Source organism: Poromitra crassiceps (genome assembly GCF_964638095.1).
Source record: "Poromitra crassiceps genome assembly, chromosome: 1".
Taxonomy (NCBI): Eukaryota; Metazoa; Chordata; class Actinopteri; order Beryciformes; family Melamphaidae; genus Poromitra; species Poromitra crassiceps.
The window spans coordinates 114,774,817-114,790,115 of NC_139623.1; the positions used below are offsets into that span (position 1 = coordinate 114,774,817).

The following is a 15,299-nucleotide window of genomic DNA, read 5'->3' on the forward strand; positions in this document are numbered from 1 at the left end:
TAATTGTGAATAAAAACTGAAAAGTTATTACTGTCAAATGCCACTTAGCATGCTATAAACCATGCATATGCGATGTTCTGCTTGGTATTATTTTAACAGTAACACTTTACAATCAGGGTACATTAATTAACTAAGCTGCTTAATGGTTAGTTACTGCCTGATAAGTATTAACTAACCCTTAATTAACAGTTAACTAGTGTCTAGTAATCATTTACTACTGTAATGGTGTTCGTGTTAACTAAGGTATGTGGTTGGGTTGAGGCATTAAGTCACTGAGGTTAAGGTTAGAGCAAGCTTACTGTAAAGGGTTAGTTATGCATTAACTAACCTTTAAGCAGATTAGGTAATGCTTATTAAGCATTATGTAACATTAATTAATATACAATTATTGTAAAGTGTTACTATTTTAACAGTAAAATGAATTTAAGTCTATGTGGAGAGGTTTCATGAATAACCCTGTTATGGTCTCTTTTGATCTTAAACGTCTGCTTATACACTCCTATACTTGATATACGAATATGTTGTACTTTCTGTTGTGTATGTGTGAAGTTGTGTATGTATGGACTTCTGGTTTGGACAGCATTACCTGTTCACCCTCAGTTTCCATTGAGGCTGTTTACCGTCCGCATCCTCACTCATCACCTTAAGCCCAAGCATGTAGTCAAAATGACTGATGATGATGATCTAGCTGCACAAATGCAGGGGACCACAAACTGGATTTCTGTGTAGTCGTACTGTAGGAGATCTGAAGGAGGCTGGACCGCCATGCGTTTGATTTTTCATCTACACCTGCCCAGTATCCCTCTCCTCTGTGTGGCGTCCCCCCCACATACTGGAGTCCCCTACTTTCGCCTTCCACCTGAGCACGATCACACTTACAGACAAATCAATACAAGGACAGAACTCGGGATTTTACACTGCATCTTCTGATGGACATTAATGCAGAGGGAATTTTTGGAGTGAGATGGATTTTAAATGCAGCCAAGAACGCAGGAGGTGGAGGGGAAAGTGGTAGCGATGAAACCGATGATGGATTGTGTTCACAGGTGAAGTGAGTTGTAGGCTACAAGCTGACAGAAGGATTGCTTCTTGTTGAGCCACACAGTATGGGCTACAGCTGTCTGTTGTTTAGATGCACTTCAAGCCATATTATATGTTGATGACGTAAGGCCTTGCCTGGCTGTCACAGTTCTGTTAAAGGTATATTTTGACATTTTGGAATTCCGACCATTGTTTTTCTTCACTTTATTATTTATGAGGGAAAAAAATCTACAATTGGCAATTAGTTCCTGAGGCTCATTAGCATTATCATCATACCTCATTGAAACCAGTGGTAACCAAGTAGCTCACGGAAACCTTTGCTTCAGTGATCAATTGAAGAGCCAAAGGCAGAAAAAGTTTCTCCTGAACAAAGCTTGTTGATGGCAGGCAAAAAAAAAGAAGTCAACGTATCCCTTTAAGGGCCTCCTCACCCTGCCTCATCACCTGTAAGAAAGGAAGGTGTTAGAAAAGTGTTGGTATGCAGGTATCTCTGTGTGTATTACTGTATGTGCGTGCGTGTGGACAAAATGTAATCTGTATGTGTTTGTACCTCTGTCACTTTTTGATGTGGATTTAAGGATTATACCCATGAGCAGCCCCTCTGCCAGCTGTCTGTCTGCAGTGGGTCGTGCTGCGGTGCGGTCGTCCTCCATCCGCTCTACACATGTGCCTGTTTTTCAGATAAGACTCAAATAAACATGTTCACTTCATTGCTTCATTCGGAGATCATTTTCTTTGCTTTATATGGGATATTGTCATGTTCTTCAGAAATGCAATTGTTTGTTTCTGATGTTATTGGGTTAAAATATAATATAGGCTTATAAAAGTGCTCAAGTCTGGAATAATAACTGCTTTGTCATTTGCTCTTTTGTCCTAAGAACAAAGCTACACCAGTGGTCTGTTGCAAACGTGTCACCTCCTCTCTTTCTAATCTTTTCTGCCACACTTACTGTATGTGCTGCTCTGTCTACTGAAGTAGAAACACCTTAAAACGAGGCTACTAGTTTGTGACAGGCGAACACGAGCTGCATCCATGAAGCCTAGTGGTTCTGAAAGACCAGCAGAAGTAGGTCAGTGACTGATGGTAACCCCATTGTTTAAAGGCATACGCCAACATTTTGTGAGATTTAACAAATTTACCACGAGAGGAAGGGGGTTGTGGCCACATTTACCACTGGTACAGGGTTGTGGCACGAGGCGAAGCCGAGTGCTATAAACCCTTCATCTAACCACTGCTCAAAACTCAATCCACCCAGTAAATCAAACGTTACTACGAAATCGGACATTTCCTTGTTAGAGATCGGACATTTCCTTGTTAGAGATTTATAGACTGACAGGCTAACAGTGGGCAGAGTCAGCACAGGCGTTCTTCATTCATCAGGGAGCGGAGTGATACTGCGGTTGGAGCCGAACTGTAGATTGTTGGCCTATTTACCACTGTTGCTAGCCAATCAGAATCCAGTATTCACTCATGCTGTTGTAGAATTGCCTATTTGCCATGATATTTCCGATAGTATAGCTAGCATGTAGATACCTCTCTCTCTCTGCGTGCACTGCTATTTAGCTTAGCATTACAATGGCAGTCTATGGGACAGCTGCCTACCCCTGTTCAGTCATCCAAAATACACATTCCAACGGTGCCAGAAAAACATGTACCGTAAATTTCGGACTATAAGCCGCGGCTTTTTCCCCGTTTTTTGGCCCTGCGGCTTATATAACGGTGCGGCTTATCTATGGATTTTTTCACAAAAAAAATAAAAAAAAAAATCTCTCTTTTTTAGCACTCTTTCTAACTATAAATCCACTTCTGTTTTAATTTCCTCTCTTGCCCTCTTTTCACCACACCGCGGACACTGTGTGCACTGTAAAAAAAAACACAGGTGGTGTTGTGTTATGTTGTTTTGTTGAAATGTTAATAAATGGGAGCTTCCTCAAACAGCCATCTCTTTCCCGACAATCCCCTCTGTGCATGAACCCTTACATATGGTAATTAAACATTAAAACACAATTAAAAAAAAAACATTAAAACACCTGCGGCTTATAGTCCGGTGCGGCTTATATATGTAACAAACAGGCAATTTTGCTGCTGCGGCTTATACTCCGGTGCGGCTTATAGTGCGGAAATTACGGTACATGTTGTGACTCATGTACTCACCACGCGATGAAGAAATAATCCAAAGTTACAGGAAGTACATCCATAGCGATAACTAAAAGAGGGTTAACCACAAGAGGGTTCCCTCTGTAACCAAAGTGACTTTGTTTGCGTGAGGCGCATGCGCTGTACTGATGACTGCACACAGCGCATGCGCCAGGCAAACGAGGAAAGAGGACAAGGGTAAGTTACTGTAAGGGGTAAAGGTAATTTCTCCAGAAGTCTCCACCCTCCTTGGCTAAGTGGGCTCTGTGGTACAATTTGTGACGGAATGATGTCATCAGTGATGTCACTTAGCAATTGTGATGTCATCAGTGATGCCAGGTAGTCTGGATGTAAAAACCTCGCTCTGAGACTTCCCTCTATGGGCGGAATGTAGGAAGCAAAGTGCTGTACTCCAGGAAAATAGTCCACTCAATTCTTGCAGGGCCGCTGGAAGTCACTTTAAGCAGGGGGTGCTGGGAGGAAGGGACTCTCGGTGGGGCCTGCAAGGGCACCGAGGATTTCTTTTTTTTGCGTTTTTTTTTGCCATTTTTTTGCCATATTTAGAGGAATATCTCATTTTAAATTAACATTAGGATTATACTGTTGTGATGTAATTATTCAGTATTTTCTCCTTTGCTCACTCATTCAGAGCAAAGAGGGAGATATATAGCATGATGATAATGCTCTATATGTCCCTATTTGCTCTGAATACACCAGTTAACATGACACAGAGTTAACATGATAGAAATATCAGCAAACTTAATGACTAGACTAATTATTCTGATCTGAATGGCAATGATTATATCTTTGCTGTATAGTGGGAGGTGCATTTTTGAGTAGGCTATTAAAATAGCATGTCAAGTTCACGTTTCTTCATTGCCAGATTAAACAATTCGTATTGGTTGTTGGTTGGTTCAACACATGTGCGCGAATGCGCGCTTCTTCTTCTCTAGCCTACAAGCATGTAACTTCCTTGATTGTTATTGTTGATAATTCTATTTAAATAGGCTACATTTTCAGTATATCAATAATGCAATCATTTCCCGAAACATTCCCAAACAAGAAAGGAACATAGTGCACTGCAAAATATTTTTAATTACATTTGTAAAAAAGAAGAAAAAAAATCATCTCGCCACTACTCACACCGAACTTCCCGCGGCCCTGAATTCTTGTTATGTGTTTCGTTCAGACGTAATGTTATGGAACCGGCAAGTTTCTTCAAGTACTTCTTTGAATACTTTGTTTGGTATGTCCATGCTTCTTATTTTTTCTCTAACTCGTAGCGATTGGCGAGGTTAGGCTGCCTACTGCTGCATTTCTATGGGGGAACGAAAACTCTGAGGACCAGAACACGGGGCGGGACATCCTGCCTGTAATACGTAGCAGTCTCTTCTCCTCGGGAAGAGCCTGGTGGTGATGTGAGGTTAGGACAAGAGTTAAGGGGAAAAGGTCTCCACCCTAGAAACTTTTAGTAATATAAATTTGAAAAAAGAAAAACAAACCTTGTGTCACCTTTTTGTATGCATCAGGTATTATTGCAGTTCATATTGCACTCCAAACTTGTACTTGAGGTTGTGTGTGTGTGTGTGTGTGTGTGTGTGTGTGTGCGCGCGCCTGTGCGTGCGTGCGTACGTACAGTATTTTTGGGTGAACTATTCCTTTAAGATCACATTAAAGATTAAATCTGTTTATTTGTCTTTATAAATGAGGACCTGGCTCTGATGTTAGTGCACGTTCGGGGGTGGAGGAGAGCAGGTACACTCAGGCCCGTATGTAGCTATGAGCACAGGGAGGTCCGGACCTCCCCTTATATTTCAGAGAAAAAAATAAAAAGCAGGTGGTGACATGAAAGAGAATATACTGAATAATGACATCACAACAGTATAATCCTAATGTTGATTTAGAATTATATATTACTCTAAATATGGCTAAAAAAGGGTGAAAAAAAAACTAAAATCCGCCTCCCCTTGCTGGACCTCCCCTATTTCGAAACCCTGGATATGGGCCTGGGTACACTGCTGCGCTCACTGTTGTCGAATTGAAATGAGCACATGACCCGTCCAGAAGAATGAGCAGTAAATTGAGTCAACTGCATGGTGGAGAAGAGACATCAACACAGCCAGGGCTGGCCGGGGGTTTCTGCACTCCTATCTCTGTTTGGACTAAAGCCTGCACTAAACGCCATCTGTGTGGTTTTCCAACACATTCTCATTCCGAGTGCGTAGCATATTGACGCTTTGTCCCAGGCCCTTGTGCGTCGCTTGTTACTAACACGGTACCCTTGAGCGACCCATGAAATGACTTGGGCTTTCCGACTAAACTCCAATGTAAACCCATGGAAGTCATCTTTGACGCTAATGGCAACTGCTCCCCCATTAGTCAACTGCTCCCCCATTAGGGTCTGGGGGGAGGTTAGGTTTAGGCGTGGGGGGTGGGAGAGGTTAGGTTTAGGGTCTGGGGGAGGTTAGGTTTAGGCATGGGAGAGATTAGGTTTAGGGTTAGGGTCTGGGGGAGGTTAGGGTCTGGAGGAGGTTAGGTTTAGGCGTGGGGGCTGGGAGAGGTTAGCTCCTCCCCCCAGACCCTAATAGGGGAGCAGTTGACTAATGGGGGAGCAGTTGCCATGAGCGTCAAAGATGACTTCCATGGGTTTACATTGGAGTTTAGTCGGAAAGCCCAAGTCCTTTCATGGGTCGCTCAAGGGTACCGTGTTAGTAACAAGCGACGCACAAGGGACGGGACAAAGCGTCAATATGCTACACGCTCGGAGTGAGAATGGGTTGGGTTTTCTTAGCTCTGTTTGGACTAAAGCCTGCACTAAACGCCATCTGTGTGGTTTTCTTAGCTCTGTTTGGACTAAAGCCTGCACTAAACACCATCTGTGTAGCTTTCTTAGCTCTGTTTGGACTAAAGCCTGCACTAAACGCCATCTGTGTAGATTTCTTAGCTCTGTTTGGACTAAAGCCTGCACTAAACGCCATCTGTGTGACTTTCTTTTGCACATTAATAGCAAAACAACTCAATCTTTAAATGTATCCATCTTTTGTTTGTTTACTCCAGTCAAGCTTGCTTGTTTCTGAGTGGATTCACCCTTTTGAATGCAGTCATGGGTTAGCCATTAGTTAGGAAGGGTGATTACCGACTGCCATGTGAGGAGGACAAGAGAGGAAAATAGTGCCCAATAAATACCCGCTTTGGTTTGAAGGATCTGCAGATTTTTGTACAAACGTTACATTGAATGTATATCACATGTGAATTCCCACCCAGTGTAAGGCAAGAATATAGAAAACTGCAAATTGGCTGGTTTACACCAGTTTAACCGAATGATTTTCTGATCATCTCCAATAATTTGACAAGCATGATAATCTAATTTATTATATTGTATTTGCATCTCCATATTTAGGCTGAGTCGTGTTGCTATGGTAACTGAGAGGTACTGTAATCTGTGCAGGTCAAGATATTGATCATACCTGCCTTGAAATAAATTTGGTCATACACGTCAATAAAAGCAAGTCACTAGCTCTATCAAAAATAAAAGCCCTGCCCCCAAACCCTCTTAGCAAAAGCAAGTCACTAGCTCTATCAAAATAAAAGCCCTGCCCCCAAACCCTCTTAGCAAAAGCAAGTCACTAGCTCTATCAAAATAAAAGCCCTGCCCCAAACCCTCTTAACAAAAGCAAGTCACTAGCTCTATCAAAATAAAAGCCCTGTCTCAAACCCTCTTAGCAAAAGCAAGTCACTAGCTCTATCAAAATAAAAGCCCTGTCCAAAACCCTCTTACCAAAAGCAAGTCACTAGCTCCATCAAAATAAAAGCCCTGCCCCCAAACCCTCTTAGCAAAAGCAAGTCACTAGCTCTATCAAAATAAAAGCCCTGCCCCAAACCCTCTTAACAAAAGGACAGACACACATGCGGATGCAGACATCAAGGTTTCTGTATTCCTTCCATTCAAAGTTGGTACACATGATCACATCACTACCAAACATTTATAGTGCAAGTTCTGCAAAAAATCACTCCAGGCTGCCGCCAGATTGTCCTCTTGCATCATAACGTATTTAAAAGTCAAAACAATGACTTATCATCCAGCAACAATGAATGGCCATTTAACACAAGTGTTTGGCAATGGATACTGTATTCAAAGCTATATTTCACTCCGGCAGAACATTTAAATCTTTTAGCACACACACACATCTTATTCTCAGTTCATGAACAGTCAACCAGCATTCTCCTGGCACTGAAGCTTTATTTTAACATGACTTATTGAAAATTGTGACCATGGTCTCCAGATGGAGTAATATTACTATGAACCAGGTCTGAATTTATCCCGACTGCAGTTGGCTTGGCACTGCATTGTTTGCACTCTTCTTAAAATTTGTGTTTCTATCGTGCCAAGTTCAAAATGAAATGAGATGATTGTGGTTGACATGACAAACATCATACAGTATAAAGGTATGCATGCTAGAGAGTGAAAATGTTCTTGGAATATCGCTGGTGATGTGACGCACCTTCTGGCATATGTTGGCATCCTCAGCATTGACAACGAAGACCTTTGGCTGAAACGTTTGTTGTTGTTGTTGCTGCCCAGATTGAAGAGTCATTAAAACCTGTGAAAGGACATTTGGTGTGGTGGCATTTCTCCTACTTCTGAACTCTTTGCTTGCCCTGCACCCGAGTGAGTTTTTAATCTATTTTTGTTTAGTGCGCTCGCTACTGGTGAGTTTCAATCATTCATTTGCTGCCACATTGGATCCCCTGTGGTGTCGCACGTGACGCTGCTCCTGAGAAAATGAACAGCAAAACTTTATTTTGATAGTCCACCTACATAATCAGTTTATTAGATGACATTCAACAATTCAATAGTTTCGCTTTTTTGTTTTAACAGATTATGTAACAATTGAACATATCTACAGTACATATTCTCATAATAATTTAGTAGCTCCAGGTGATGAGAATCAGGTGTGTGGAACGGGAAGCAAACAGAATCTGTTAAACATCTACACACACAAAAACAGTTGCATTGTTGAACGTCAACCAATGTTGAAATGTTAGAAATACTCTGGACACTCTGTAGGCGGACTATCCAAATAGTGTTGCCAAAAAACCTTTATGGTTATGGTAGAAAACTCACTTTTGACCCACCACGGCTGGCAGACTCCAAAATCTACCTGCGACATTTAACCATTTCACCAGCCAACCCTGATTTTTCAGCTGCCAGGACCTCTACAGAAGTCACCACACGTGTAGCTCTGCTGCAAATAACACTCATAACCCCTGTATCAGATAAAACAACGTTTGGCCAACAGGAGGGCCTGTGACCAGAGACCCTGAGCAAGGCATTCTTTTGTTGAAAGGTTTTCTTCAGACAGTGAATTCAAGTGTTGTGTATCCTGGTTGTGAGTGTCCAGCCTCTTCTTGCTGCTGGAGTTCTGTTTTCCGTGGTGAGTGCCACAACAATCAAGGAAGCGTTCTTTCTAGCTCTCTAGAACAGTGGTTCTCATAGTGGGGTCTGAGGACCCCCAGGGGTCCTTGAGGGGGTTTACTATACTTCCATGGGGGACCCATGGGACAAAATCTTATCAAACGGGAGTCCGTGGTTTAATGTGTGTCAGTTTAGGGGTCCTTCACATGAGAAAGTTTGAGAATCACTGCTCGAGAAGACAACCTTGCCAGCAATTTAGCAGCAGCTTGCTAGTGGTTTGTGTTACTTTGCTATCCTGTTACTACTCCAGGTGCAAGTCTAAACACAAGTGACACTAAAGTTAGTTGAGCTGAGAAGATCATTGGAGTCTACCTACCTACCCTCTATTCAGGACCTCTATCAGAGCCCATGCCTTCAGAAGACACTGCATGGCCAGGGACTCCTCACACCCTCTTCACAAACTCTTTGCTCCTCTGCCATCAGGCAGGAGGTTCTGGAGTATCAGAGTGAGAAGAACCACAATACTGTTTAACAGCAGGAGGTTCTGGAGTATCAGAGTGAGAACCACAAGATCACTCCTCTGCCATCAGGCAGGAGGTTCTGGAGTATCAGAGTGAGAACCACAAGATCACTCCTCTGCCATCAGGCAGGAGGTTCTGGAGTATCAGAGTGAGGAACCACTCCTCTGCCATCAGGCAGGAGGTTCTGGAGTATCAGAGTGAGGAACCACAAGACTGTTTAACAGCTTCCTGCTAAAGAGCCCAAGCAACTCACTCTGACTAGCTGCAGCATGACGCCATATACTGTACAGACTCTTCATTTACTTTTACTTTTTTTTATCTCTGTAATAGAGACTTAACTTCATTATTTTCATACTGTTATACTCTCATGTTATATCACAATTATTTATTTTAACTTCTGAACTTTAGCTTGCACTTTAAAGTGCACTTAACTTGCGCTTTAACTTACTTACGTACTTGCATCTTAGGTATGCGGGCTGAGGGACTGTTTTATATAATAATTTTACTGTTCTTGTATGCTGTCTCATTCTGCCTTGCACAGATATGGTGCAATGACAAACTAAACCTGAACTTGAAACCCTGATGTGGTCAAATGCTGCTACATTTTGTGGTCATTCTGGTGAGTTTGTCGAGTTAGAACAGGGTTTCCCCTGTGGCCATGATGTACAATTTCAAGACTTTTCCATGACTTTCTATAAACAAATAATAGCAGCGTGCTTTGATCATCTAAGAATTGGTTTGTTATTGTTGTTTTTCAGCTCATCAAAGTGATAAAGGGGGTAAACAGTCTGGTTTCAACTCTAGTAGAGCTTGCTGTACAGACAGAGCAGCTCTAACACAATACATTTATCAAATTCCATGACACTGGACACTTAGATCATGAAAGAAAGGTCTCCTCATGATACCTAGTAGAATACATTACATTCTAAATCTACATAAGGTGCCTTCAGTCATTATGAACCAACTCTCTAGCACATGAATTAAGGTCTGCTAAGGTCTTCTTTTAAAAGCAGAATAAAAACATCTCTCTTCGCGAAGCTTTTAGTTCGATTTCAAATGTGTGTTAACCGTTAACGTTTGTTTTAGAATCAATATTATTTATTGCTGTTTTTAGGGTTTGGGTAAATTCTTATTGCAATACCTTATCTTATATGTTCTTATCTTGTGTTTTTGTCATGCATGATCCCTGCCTATCTTTTGCTTTTTATTTTGAAACACATTGAGTTTACGCGCTTGTCGTATGAAATGTGCTACATGAATAAACTTGACCGTCCTGGTGTAGAAGACCTAAAGCCTAATTTATATTCCGATGTGAAAGCCCTCGCCAAATATGTGACGGAGCGTCGGGTCGATGCGACTGACGTGAACAAAGCAAGTATAATATACTGTAATACCCATATAATGCAGATGGGGAGATAGCAGGAGAGAGTGAAAGCTCTGACCAAGTATATGCACTACATGCTCTCCTTGGCCTAACTTCTAGTAATTGAAATCAGAGTGAAATCACACTACTGCTGGGGACTACCCTGGGATCCCCTCGTCAAGCCTAACCTCTCCAGACTGCAGTGTGAGCCTCACATTGAAGCATGTTTCAGCCTTAAGCCTAACCTCTCCAGACTGCAGTGTGAGCCTCACATTGAAGCATGTTTCAGCCTTAAACCTTGCCTCTCCAAACTGCAGTGTGAGCCTCACATTGAAGCATGTTTCAGCCTTAAGCCTAACCTCTCCAGACTGCAGTGTGAGCCTCACATTGAAGCATGTTTCAGCCTTAGGCCTAACCTCTCCAGACTGCAGTGTGAGCCTTACATTGAAGCATGTTTAAGCCTTAAGCCTCACCTCTCCAGACTGCAGTGTGAGCCTCACATTGAAGCATGTTTCAGCCTAAAACCTTGCCTCTCCAGACTGCAGTGTGAGCCTCATATTGAAGCATGTTTCAACCTTAAACCTAACCTCTCCAGACTGCAGTGTGAGCCTCACATTGAAGCATGTTTCAGCCTTAAACCTTGCCTCTCCAAACTGCAGTGTGAGCCTCATATTGAAGCATGTTTCAGCCTTAAACCTAACCTCTCCAGACTGCAGTGTGAGCCTCACATTGAAGCATGTTTCAGCCTTAAACCTTGCCTCTCCAAACTGCAGTGTGAGCCTCATATTGAAGCATGTTTAAGCCTTAAACCTAACCTCTCCAGACTGCAGTGTGAGCCTGCAGAGAGGCAGAATACTGACAAGATGCTCCTGATCGCTGAGCCACTCACAGGAAAACACAACTCCACTGACAACACTGACACCAGGTGAGCTCAGCAGAGCCATGTGGCCGGTGGCTAATGTTTGTTTCCTGCCTGTTGCTCATCCACAGTCAATCCAGTCCCGGATGTGCTCATATGATCAGTGTTGTTTCTGACTGTCGGTTCTGTTCATGCTAGTTATTGCATCTGGTTGATGTGACTCAGTTCGATATAGCTGTTGTGTCTCTGGTATTATGGCAAACTACTTGGCAATTTTGTTTTGGTAAACCGTTTCTTTCAAAATGCCTGATTCCAGTCCAAACACTCGTTCCCTCTGCGTCCGTATTGACAATCACGTATCCATGAGCTCTCGCTCTACCAAAACGCTCCTCTAGTACTGGCGAGTCACCACCACACAACGGCTTCAACGAATCAAAGTTGGCACAACAACAAAAAATGATTCGTTGAGAGAAGACGACAGAGGAAGTCTGTTTGAAATGGTATCCAGCCGAAACTACCAGTCTCTCTTTGAGTTTGGTCGAGGCCTTCACCACATTGCATCCAAATGATGGCTTCGTGGGATATCCCATGATGCCCCCCTGTGTGTCTCTCCAAATCCCCGCCTCGTTCTCTCTTCACTGGAGCTGGGAGACCTTGAGAGGTGAGGTGCTGCTGGCCAAGTCCAGGAAGAAGGGTCCTTCCTGTTTAGGCAGGAACGTGGTGGGAGTGACGTTGTAGATGCCTGCAGGGACGAAGTCCGCCTCCATATAGCAGAAACCACACCTAGACGGAGAGAAAGACCCCCAAATCAGTGACTCTGATTTGTTGTTCCAACAGAGGAGACTGGACAATTGTGTTTTTTTCATCTCACCATTCACGGAGAAGTGCTTGTATTTGTTAGCGCTATTCACAGCAAATTAAACTATTTGTTTTGGGCATGATATGGTTTCTATATTTTCTATTTTATTTTCTGATACATTGGGAGACAAATTTTCCCACTGCCTTTTCATGAATTTGGTAACACTTTATAATAACTATACACTATAAAGCATAAGGTAAAGGTAAGGTAAAGTCCCACTGATTGTCACACAATGTGTGAAATTTGTTCTCCGCATTTGACCCATCCCCTGGGGGAGCAGTGAGCGGCAGCCGCGCTCGGGAATCATATGGTGATCTAACCCCCCAATTCCAACCCTTTTGATGCTGAGTGCCAAGCAGGGAGGCAAATGGGTCCCATTTATTTGGTATGACTCGGCCGGGGATCGAACTCACGACCTCCCAGTCTCAGGACGGACACTCAGACCACAAGGCCACTGAGCTGGTGCCTTAGCATTAGTAAATACTTAATTTATCATGAATCCATCATTTACAAAGCATTATTCATACATTACTAAGCATTAGTAAGCAAGTCTTAAACACACGATTAATAACCTAATCTGTGTGTTTAATGATTGTATTCTCATACTTTGTAAATGATAGATTCACCATTTATAAATAAGTATTATATCAATTACAAACCATTTATTTAAGAGTTGTTAATGGTTCATACGATCATTTAGAAAGTGTAAGTAAATGATTAAACAAGAGTTTTGTATTTAGGAGAGGATGGCGAAGAAAAAGAAGAATAAAGTTTGTGTCCAGAATGGACACTATTATGATTTGGAGTACTTTGGGTGGACATCGTTTTGTTTTTCACACTGAAGAGAATATTTTGTAACTGCTAAAATTCAGAAGGTGGCGGTAATGCACAAAATGCTGTTTGCCAACCGCCATTAAACATCAGAAGAAGAAGAAGAATTCCGACATCTGCTTCCATTGGTCAAGGTCAGCTCGGACCTTCATTGTCATTTATTAAATGCTTTATAAGGCCTAGATAGTCCTCACTTTAGATGGGCTCACACAAAATACTTGACAAACGATGAGTAACTACCTTAATTAATCATGAGTTTCAGTATCAATAAGTGTTTATAAAGCATCTATTAACACACTCACTAACCTCTTCTCCCCGACAGGGGGTCGAGCCCTTGTCATCTCTCACAAATGACGGTCTAGAGCAGCCTAGGAAGCACTCAATGAGACATGCAGCACATCAACATGTCGGGAAGAAACGTGGCTACAAGACTGTGATAAGCATTTGTACTCAAACAAAAAATAATTCCAACCCCAAGCAACAATATCGGCATGTAGCAAAAACACAAAACGGTGCATGCCTGTGTTTATGTGGTGATTTGTTTTTGCGAGTGAATCGTTCTCTCTCCAACCGAGACGGCTTTCGAAAGCCAAGCCTGCTGAGGTATAGCTCGTCTCTGAGAGAGTCTCTGAAAACTCACTCAGTAGGCTGTCAAATAACAGCAACAATGTTTTTAACGTTTTACAGATAAAACTACAAGTAACTATAAAAAAACGCTACTAATTCACCCTTCGCTAAGTCCTGCCCCCCTTGGTTACTGTTGCTATGGAGGGCAAGCCACACGTAAAAAGGCCGTTCACAACGATATGAGTGAGAGACATTCCCAAGTAAATAACGGCCAATTTCTGGAGTAACAGCTCCCAAATATTGGACAGAAGTAGACAGAAAGGAGTACAATATGCTTGTGAGAGCTAGTACATTCACAATAGCATTTGTTGGCTAGTACTGTGAATGAAGGGATCATTAAACTTGAAGGAAAAGCTCACTGGTCCCAATGCAAGATAGCTATACAAGATGTTTATTGTCACTCTCGATGTACAAGTAGGCTACACACACGTGTGGAATTCTTGAGCTGTGTTGTGTTCCTTTACATATCATCATCATCATCATTATCTGATTGATCCGTAGCCAGACATATTGTTGTGTGTCAAGTGTCATACGGGGGAAATTATCTGATGAACTGATCTTTGCAGCTCTGTGTTGATTAGCTTATGTTTCTGTGGCATTTTGATTAACGTTAGGATTTAATTCCTTTTGGAACAAATGCTGGTTTAACATATGAAATCTAACTGAAGCATAGCATAGCATTTACTGCGCTATACTAACGTTAGTCTGGCTGCCTGCTCTCTTTTTTATCCTTACGCTCACGCTTATGAGGAGAGGAGCTTTGTGAACAATATCCCCACAGTCAAAGCACCTCTCTGAGATATCCATATAAAAACTCCTTGTGCTTTACACCCAAATAAAACCTCCAGTGTCTGTTTGTGTGACTCTTGAGTGACTCCAATGGCTAACCGTGTAGCGTTAGCTGATGGGAGTTGTAACGTTAATTTTAAATTCCTGGCATACACAGGCATTGGACAAGCTGGTAAGTTCTGAAAATATGTCTATTGCGTTATTCCAGCTAACGTTATCTTATCGGTAAAGTTATGCCGACTCTGAAAGACTAGCGCTTCCAAGCTGACAGACTGTTTTACTGCATTATAGACATTGCTATGAACAGGCGTTTAGCTTGAACATGCTGTTAGCTTGCACCCGTTAAAACCGATTACGGTATGTTAGCTGGAGTAATAAAACACATTATTTTCTGAACTTATTACCACTTCAGTCCTACGGAGTTGCAAGTCCCATATACAGTATGCACAACTCTTCGGCATTGTTCCTGTAGTTACAGACTAGTGCTTCTGTTCTGACTAGTAGTAGCTTGCCCGAACCGCGGTTGCTAACGTAGGATTGGACAGCGGCCGTTCTAGGGTGGGACTTAGCGAAGGGTGAATTGCTACTCCTAATGCCTCTTCATCAACTTGAAGCGTTTTTTTTACAGTCATCGTGTTTACAAAGCCATATGGAGGGTTTTACATGGAGTGGTCATCTTCACAGAATACACAAGCTTTGTGTTCGGTTCCACGACATTTCCTGGAAAACGGTCTGACATACATTCTTTCAGTCCACGTTGATTCTATTGGCTCTGACGCTTCCATAGAGGTGTCAATCATCGAAATCAGCCAATGGGTTCCCGAGATATCCATCTGCGTAACGCCCCAGGCTTTGT

The 15,299-nt window shown here is 42.3% G+C and overlaps 1 protein-coding gene across 1 annotated transcript in view; it reads right to left on the bottom strand.

Moving 5' to 3' along the window:
- Positions 1 to 7,087: 7,087 nt before the first annotated feature.
- Positions 7,088 to 15,299, bottom strand: part of capn7 (calpain 7) — a 100,310-nt gene continuing 92,098 nt past the window's right edge. Inside the window, exon 21 of the mRNA XM_083640341.1 lies at positions 7,088 to 12,120. Within this exon, the coding sequence (XP_083496467.1) occupies positions 11,973 to 12,120 (148 nt within the window). The 3' untranslated portion in view covers positions 7,088 to 11,972. The remainder of the gene's footprint in view (positions 12,121 to 15,299) is intronic.